Genomic DNA, 9220 nt, shown 5'->3' on the forward strand with positions numbered 1-9220 from the left:
TTAAAGCTCAGTTGTCTTCTCTCTTGTTTGTTGCAATTCTAAGTGTATATTATCATAGAGAAAACTGAGGAAAGTAGTGCAGGTTTATTTTTAGTAACTTAGGATATTTTGTGGATATTCTGTTCTAATTATACTAAAGGAATTTTGTTCAGATTTTTAATAACAGCTTTCTTCATTATCTAATCAGTTTAGAGCCTGTGTTTTACCACCTGATATTTCTTTCTAAACAACACTCAAGACTTGCTAATCATTTTAATTTCTAAGCCCAAAAAGGAGGATATCCTAGAGACTCTGAGGAAGGCTCTTTGTTTTCGTTTCATCTGTACCTAAGTAGTCCTGTTTTCACATGCTCATAGTTTTGACATTAATAATCTACTTAGCTTCTCAGTGGCTTAATTTAGATTTTCTCTATTAAAGGAAATACCCTAGAAATTGACTATAGAAATAGCACCTTACTATTTGAGACGTGTTTACCCAGTGCTTAGAACTAATTCTTTTTTTTTTTTTTAAGATTTTTAAAATTTATTTGACAGACAGAGATCACAAGTAGGCAGAGAGGCAGGCAGAGTGAGGAGGAAGCAGGCTCCCTGCTGAGCAGAGAGCCCCATGCGGGGCTCGATCCCAGGACCCTGGGATCATGACCTGAGCCGAAGGCAGAGGCTTTAACCCACTGAGCCACCCAGGCGCCACTAGAACTAATTCTTTAACTTAGTATTTATTGGTTAAACTAATTTGTTGTTATATTGTAAAATCATACATTTGAGGTTATTTATAAGTACTGGAAAATTTAAAAGAATATAAGAGGTCCAAGAATATGTTTGAAATACATTTTCAAAATTGACAGAAAATTTAAAACTCAAAATTAACCAGGCCCTTTATGAGACATCAACTTATAGTAGGCTAATAGGCCCAGGAAAAATGTCCAGTTGCCCAAAATAATGACTTAAAGTAGTTTACTGCGGTGTTTTAAAACTTTGAATTGACTGTGAATTTAAAGTAAAAGAAAACTTACTAGTTTTTATATAGTTGTGATAGTATTTTTACTGGGAAATACTAGACTTTAAGAGGATGGTATTATAAAAACGCAAAAGGAATAGTTATCCAAAGTTACCTTCAGTGCCAGAATATCCCAAGCAGATAAATCTTATTTTGAAAATCCTCATCTATGGGTAACTTTTTTCACTTTTATTTTCTGATTGAGGGTTTAGTCAATAAGTACTTGCCCTTGTGTCTAATCGAACGTCCATAAAGCAGATATTTATAGACATGGAGGACTAATTCCCAGCTCACCTTGCTTCATGTATGTTTTTATTTTTTTCAGAAAGTGAAAAAAACACTAGCTTTAAAAACAACAACAAAAACCCTATTGAAATAATCATGATTATTTTGGTGTATTTCACTAGACAACCATAAAGTTAAAAATGTTATATTTAGACAACTTGTTATTTACAAACTTAAAGATGTTGTTCAGGCAATCCTTGATTTAAAACATTTTAAATAGCACTAAATAGTATTCCTTCCAGTGACCTTCCCCAGTGTATGTTCAGAGTTATTGCTAATATTCTTTGCTATTCACTGTACACTGAATTTTAAAACCCACTAAAATTATTGAATTACTTTATCAATATCAATAGTGGTGCTAGAAATCTGCAATCAGATTTCAAAACATGTTTAGAATAGCCCAAGGGTTCTGTAAAGATGTCTCAGACTTACAAAGGGGCTGAGGATTGAACACATTGGGCTAAACGTAACCACCTCTTCCAACCAAAAAGCAAAACGAAACCTTTTTGCTGTTAAAAAGAATTGTAATATAGACAGTGACCACACAGTTTTATAGCATATGCAGAAATGTTTCATGTAGCTTTCTTAAAATGAGTTGATAAAAGTCAAGAACGTAAAGCACAACTCAGTGAATAGAATTCTCTAGCGCTAAGCGAAAGCACCGCTGAGCTAAATAACCTACTGGTAGTCATAATAGATCTAAGGAAAAATTAGATCCAGGATTATGTAGAGAAATAAATGATTAACTTCTTTAGCCCCATACTGTTCGAAGTGTATTCCCATGCTGGTCCATAAACTATTTGATACAGGTCCACATTAAATACAGTAATTGAGGATAACCAAACTTATTTAGAAACTTTCATGGCAATTGCCATAATACCTAAGTGTGAATGTATTGTATAAAACTATTTGTCTATGACAGATTGAAAATTTAAAAAAAAAATTGTCCTTTACAGTCTTTCTAAATATTATTTGCTTCATTGGCGCTTTGACTAAAAACTAGGTAATTAGATGTTCTGTACTACTAAGGTCCTATTGTGCTTATCCTTTGTGTTGATGATTTGAGAGCTAAGCTATGCACTATCTCTGGATTGCACACAGCGGGCATCCTGCTCGACAGTTCAGATGTCTAACTGGTATTTCTGGTAGTATGGAGGTCTAGGACATACCTCCAGAGAAAGCAGGGATTTTACTCAGAAAGAAATTGGTATTTTATATCCTAATATTTGTGATTGATTTTATCACTACAGACTATTCTTGTTCAGTCCTGGTATCCAATCACAGTGGCCACAAATTCTAGAGAGCAGAAGAAAATATTGGCCAAATATTTGCTGGAGACATCTGGTAACTTAAATGGTCTGGAATACAAGTTACATGATTTTGGCTACAGAGGAGTTTCTTCCCAAGAGGTAAGAAACTGAAATGAACTTCATTTCATAGAATGTGGTTTGTTGGTTAGAATGGTAATCTAAATTATAAATTTGGGGGATGTTACCAATACTGATCTTGTTTCTGAGTAGGCTACATTTTAAAACTCCAGACATTCAGTCAATAGATATATATTAAGTACTTACTATGTGTTAGTCTCTGTCCAGAGTATGTAGAATGAAGCTTTCAACAAATGCCCCTATCCTTTACATTTCGAATGGATGGACAGACGTATAATGTTATATATTATAATAAATGCAGCAGGTGTCAAATTATGTTCTACAGAAAGGCACAAGGCAGAGTAAGGAAAAAGAGGCTGGTGGGAAATGAGGGTGGGTCACGATTCAGTAGGTCTCTCTGCTAGAAGTAACAGTTGGCTCCTTAAATGTTTAGGATCTTTGGATCTGGATCTTTGTCATAGGAACTGTTATCTCTGCTAATAGTTAAATATCTCTCCAAGAATGGCTTGAAGACAGGAATTCCCTTGAGAGATGCACTTTATACCTCAAAGTATGAGTCTTTTCCTTTTTTTTGGATTTTGGTGTGTGGTTTATTTTCCAGACTGCTGGCATAGGAGCGTCTGCTCATTTGGTTAACTTCAAAGGAACAGATACAGTAGCAGGAATTGCTTTTGTTAAAAAATACTATGGAACAAAAGATCCTGTTCCAGGCTATTCTGTTCCAGCAGCAGAACACAGGTACAATTCTGTTTTCATCCTCCTATTATCTAAACATTTGTTTTCTAAAATGACTTTTTTCACTCTTGTGTTGGTGATTCAGTGATGTTTTGCTTAATTACAAGCCAGTAACTACAGTAAATCTTCACAAATATAAGCAATACGAATTCAGTATTTATACTCGGTATTAAAGATTAGGTAGAGAACTTGGAACCATCCTAATAAAAACCACTGAAGAGCTTTCTTTGACTCTTAAGTTGCCACGTAAGTTTTATTTTAAGAGTTTTTAAAAGAACTGCTCTGTTGCCACATGCAGATACGTTTTATTTGTTAAATCTAGGAGCACTCCCTGTAAAACTTGGTCGCTTTTTCTCTTTTCCTGCTTTCTACACACCCTGCAAGTTGTCAGCTGGACCCAGTACCGTCAACTGTAGAAGAACAAGGCACCCTGATGAAAGGAGGGGGTTCAGATTCTTTTCATGCTACCTTATCAGATATGGCTAAACCAGATCAAGTCACTCTAAAAGGCAGTTACAATCCAGAGTGCAACTGTTCTGCTCCACTTTACTAAAACTTTACTGAAAGTCAGTGGAGCTTTTACAGTGTATGCCAAACCTAATTTCTGGTTCTTAATAGCAAAAATTATTTACAGTAATCAGTTTGGGGAAGTTTATTAAGTTTTACTCCTACTTGGATATCACAGGGTGCTAAAACCACCAGTGAGGTTTTCTCCAAGGCAATCTACTGGGTGCTGTAAGGGATAGAAAAATATAAGAAATTGACCCTTCCAATATCAGTATAAAAATAATAGACTAGCAACTTTCTGCTCTGTTGATGAAGTACTTTTAAAGAGGTGAAAGCGCTCTGGTGGTGCAAGGGAAGGAAAGGAAAGATGTTACCTTGCTGGCAGGATCAAGAAAGCTTTTTATAGAGATGGTTATGTGAAATCTTCACTTCTTGAAGGAATGGCAGAATTTAATGGCAGACATGAGAGAGCAATCCTTCTGAGTAAATCTAATTGCATGCCTACCACAGGTCAGGGATTGTCCTGAGAAAGCAAGAGTGAAAGAGGAGATAGAATGTGTTCGGGGAATATGGGCTGAAACATAATAGGGATTTTGTTGGGAACATAGAGTAGACTGAAAAAATAGGTTAGTTAAGGCCCTGAGATTCATTTGACATTGAATGTTAACTGTGTACAGCATGCTAGGTTAATCTAATTACTTTTTCAAATGAGAGTGAGCATTGAAGTTTTGAGCATAAGGAGCTTTGTCATCAGATAAATATTTTATGAAGATTGTTTTGATAGCAGGATGTCCTGTGAATTGACAGAAACAAGAAGTTAGGCTGAATAGGAAACTGTTGCAGCAGTTTGGAGAGATGACAAGGTGCAGACCCTGTGACTCTGAACGGAAAGAAGTGGCTGAACATGAGCAATGGCTTGGGAGATGAAACTGCTAGAACTTGATGATTAGATTGGGACTGGTAGATGGTAAATTCCGTAAATATTCATAGGAAATGCTGTATCATGACATTAGGGCCTTGTTGAATGCTCTCACAGTCAAGGCTCATGAAAGTGGGAACACAGGGATGTCATCAACAGATGAAGGCTCTAGGATTATAGTAGTTTTATTTTGGACTTAGATGTGTGTACATCTTCTAAAAACTTGAGTAGTATCTGCGGCCGCCTGGATGGCTTAGTGTGTTGAGCAGCTGGCTCTTCATTTTAGCTCAGTTCTGATCTCAGGGTCCTGGGATCGAGCCCTGCATCAGATTCCACACTCAGAAGGAAGTCTGCTTGTCCCTCTCCCTCTGCTCCTTCCCCCATTCATGCTGTCTCTCAAATAAATAAATAAATCTTTAAAAAAAAAAAAGAAAGACACACACACAAATAATATACATATATGACTCTTCACTGATGGTTTTGTTTTCACAAGTATGATACTATAAATCTGAGAATAAAGATATGTCTTCCTTAGGGTTTCCATGTTAAAACAGGATGTCTCATAATATTTACTACATTTATAAATTTGACCCTTTTAATATATAAGAATATTTCAGATGTTCCTAAATAGAAAAGTCTTTTGAACAGTAGCATGGTATAGTGAAAGAAGCTTTGAACTAAAAGCTGGGAAATCTGAGTGACCCAGTAAACCTTACAGCTGACAGTCTGGGTGGCCATGGGCAGGTCACTTACTTCTCCCTTCCCCAGTTTGTCCATCCAGCCAAACAAAAGGAGGAGCTAAAATGCCAAGTCTCCAACATTAGCAGGTCATTAAGGATAAATGAGCTAACATCTAAAATAACTTGAAAATAAGAGAACTCTAAAAGCACTGCCATTATTGTTACAAATATTTTAAGGGATATATGAATCTGGACTTAAGTATATGCTGTTATCGTTTGTTTTAACAGGACTTTTCTGTTTTCTTCCCAGTGTACTACCAGTTCACATACTCAGATTCTAATTTTGCCCTGTTCATATAACGATTTTCATATTCCTGATTTACTTATTCTGAGGCTATGCAAAGCAAAGCCACACTTTCTTATAGCCAGTAATAACACATTTTTTAAAAACCCCATTGAACTCAAAGATGGGAGAGTTTGACTGACCAAGAAACTTAAGAGAAGTATTAGACTATTTAATGTGTAACCCAATTTAAAATTGTACATCATGTGGTTAAGAAAATGCTTACTTTTTTGAGCTTATGTAAAACTGCCTTGTTAAACTATATAAGTAAAACAAAAATCAATAGAACATTGAGGAGGAAAAAAATATGCTATTTATAAACTTTCCCTTAAACTTTGGAAAGTTGTCAATTTGATTTGATGCTGGAAATTGGAATAATGGCATTAGTAGAATTCATTGAACAGATATTTATAAGCTCCATATACCAAATACTATTATCAGAATAGGTGTTAACAATTGGATTATGTAGAGGGTGCTGTAGGAAATGTCTCCTTGATGATCAATATAATAAAGATAATCACCTTCCTGCCTAACAAGTGGATCTGGAGTCCAGAAGAAAAACCTGGACTAAGGCTTAGATTTTGGAAACCCTTAACACAAGTGGTTTTTGTTGTTGTTTTTAGAAGCTAGTGTTTTTCACACAAGGAGGTGGATGGAGGAAAGCATGCACTGGGTCAGAGCTTATAGTTAGACTGAAGGGGAGAACACAGCTTCCAAGGCAGACTAGAACCATAAAAATAGGAAAAAAATAAAAATAAAAATGGTGGAGAGGTCTCTGAAGTTATGGGAAAGAAAGCTTCAAGGAGGTTCAGGTGCCAGAGAGGAAGCGAGTAAAAGACTACAAATGAACAACAAAGTGTGGTGGGCGATGCATCGAGCAGAGGGAGGGGACTGTATTGATACCAGCACTGGACAAACAGCACTGTGTGGGCGGCCAGCTTTGCCTGTACGAGGTCATTCTTACATTGCAAAGCTCTCTCGTGTTGGTATTCTTTGAGCTCAATTTTCTCCATCCTTACAAAGAGGACAGTAGTAGTTCTTGATGTAGATGGGGCTTCTTTTCATTCATGTCTTAATTATCCCTTTAGCCTGCAGATGCTGGCATGAAGTAGGGAGTTGGCTTCGTAGCTACTGGCAGCCTCTGTACTTGTCAGGAGCAGTGTTTGCTCTAAAATAAGTTTTATGTGAATAGACCTGTGCTGTCTCTCCATTTCAGACAAAAGTTGTCACTGAGTAGCTAAGTCTTTGTAACCCTGGAGTGTACATGCTCTCTGTAAGCACCAGCATACACTGACTGCATGGGGAAATAGTTTACTTCAGCCCTTCAGAGGGAAAAAACAAAACCCGTAATGGAATGACAGTTTCAATCATAGATTAGTGTAACTCCTCAGTTTTGAAATAAACTTGTACCTACATGGGCCTATACAATAAATGAGTGGGTTGTCTTCCCATTATTTTACGCAGAAAAATGGATAGGGTAGAGATGAAGACTAGAAAATTAGGGAGAAGGAATAATGGCTTGGCATGAGGAATTGGTAACAGTTTTCAAATTCATTATTAAATTGTTTGACTTACATTTATTAACCAAGAAGTGCTTGTTATATATTATTAATCTTATTCAAGAAGAATCATTATTGAGAGCATTTTAAAAATCACTGTTGCAGTTTCTGCCTAATAGAAACTCTCACATTTTGTTTCCCATCTTAATTATGTTTTTCCCAAACTAAGTATTAAAATTCTTACATTCCCTGGGCGTGTATTAATTAGTAGTGGATACTCGACAGCTGAAATAAGTGGCTGCCTGTTATTGGCCATTTGAAGGTATAACTGGTAAACGGTTAGTTAACTCTATGTACATACAGTACAGTACAAGTAATTGCATAAGTAATTGCCTTTAAGTATAAGATTTTTAAAGTTAAAAAAGACAAATATATGTCCCTGCTATTATTGGTATATGGTTTGGAAAATTCACAAAAGGGAGCCAAGTGCTTGCATTGCCTAGCAAAATAATAGGAATATGTAGTCATTCTTTCTGACATCTTGGCATTCAAGAGGTGCTTTTTTTAGTTAAATGATTTGGTTTGATTTTTTAAGTAAACTCCACACCCAGCATGGGGCTTGAACTCACAACCCTGAGATCAGGAGTCACATGCTATACTGACTGAGCCAGCCAGGCACCCCTAGTGAACTGATTTTAAATGAGCACGTTCAGGAATACAAAAAGAGTTGGGTGACTATGACTTATAAAAGTTAAAATAACTATGGGACAGGAATAAGATTTCTTATACTCTTAAACATCAGCCAAGGGGTGGTGTGGCCCAAATAGTCAACGAACCTTATGATGTGTATTCATTAAGCTAAATCACTCACCTTCTTTGTGATGTTGATGGTGTAAGTATAGTGCATGAGAAATGATTCAGGAATAGATAATGTGTCTGCCTAAGTAAATCTGTTTTCATTTTATTTCTTAGTACCATAACAGCCTGGGGAAAAGACCGTGAAAAAGATGCTTTTGAACATATAGTAACACAGTTTTCATCAGTGCCTGTATCTGTGGTCAGCGATAGCTATGACATTTACAACGCATGTGAAAAAATATGGGGTGAAGACCTAAGACATTTAATACTGTCAAGAAGTACAGAGGCACCACTAATAATCAGACCCGATTCTGGAAATCCTCTGGACACTGTATTGAAGGTAAATTTGAACACATAACTTGATTACTAAAATGCCTATAGATGAGTTATATCAGTACTATTTTAATTTCATTTGTGCACATGCCATTTCAGAACTATTTTAGCATTACAGCCCAAGGAGGGTAATAAATTTGTCCAAGGATACCCACAGTTCTGGGTTAGTTGTGTATCATCAAATAGATAATAATGTTGAAGAGATATTTTCTACATAACCTTGAAAATTAATTAGTAACATTATGGATGCCTGGGTGGTTCAGTGGAGTAAGCATCTGCCTTCCAACTCAGGTCATGATCCCAGGGTTCTGGGATCGAGTCCCACATCAGGCTCCCTGCTCAGTGGGGTCTGCTTCTACTCTCTCTCTCTGCCTGCTGCTCCCCCTTTTGTGCTCTCTTGCCCTCCCTCTCTCTCTCTGGCAAATAAATAAAATATAAAAAAAAGAAAGAAAATTAATTAGTAATATTAATCCTGTGATTTGGTTACCAATTTTCTGGTTTTTCTTTACCACAAATCATTGCTATACCTTTGCAGTTTTTAGTGCAGAAGAAATACATGCAAGGTGACATGGAAAAAAGAATTCAAAAATACTTTTCAGGTAGTGGTTCTTTGGAGATACTGTTGATCCTCAATGTAGCATTGCTGCTTTGCTTTTTTTTTTTTTTTTTTTTTTTTT

At 36.3% G+C, this 9220-nt stretch overlaps 1 protein-coding gene across 1 annotated transcript in view; it reads left to right on the plus strand.

The window, feature by feature from the left end:
• Positions 1–9220, plus strand: part of LOC111155324 (nicotinamide phosphoribosyltransferase) — a 39948-nt gene that overhangs the window by 19878 nt on the left and 10850 nt on the right. Inside the window, exons 5-7 of the mRNA XM_022515465.1 lie at positions 2532–2690; positions 3271–3407; positions 8325–8550. Of these exons, the coding sequence (XP_022371173.1) occupies positions 2532–2690; positions 3271–3407; positions 8325–8550 (522 nt within the window). The remainder of the gene's footprint in view (positions 1–2531; positions 2691–3270; positions 3408–8324; positions 8551–9220) is intronic.

This window comes from Enhydra lutris, unplaced genomic scaffold, assembly GCF_002288905.1.
Source record: "Enhydra lutris kenyoni isolate GAN:26980312 unplaced genomic scaffold, ASM228890v2 scaffoldscaffold40, whole genome shotgun sequence".
NCBI lineage: Eukaryota > Metazoa > Chordata > Mammalia > Carnivora > Mustelidae > Enhydra > Enhydra lutris.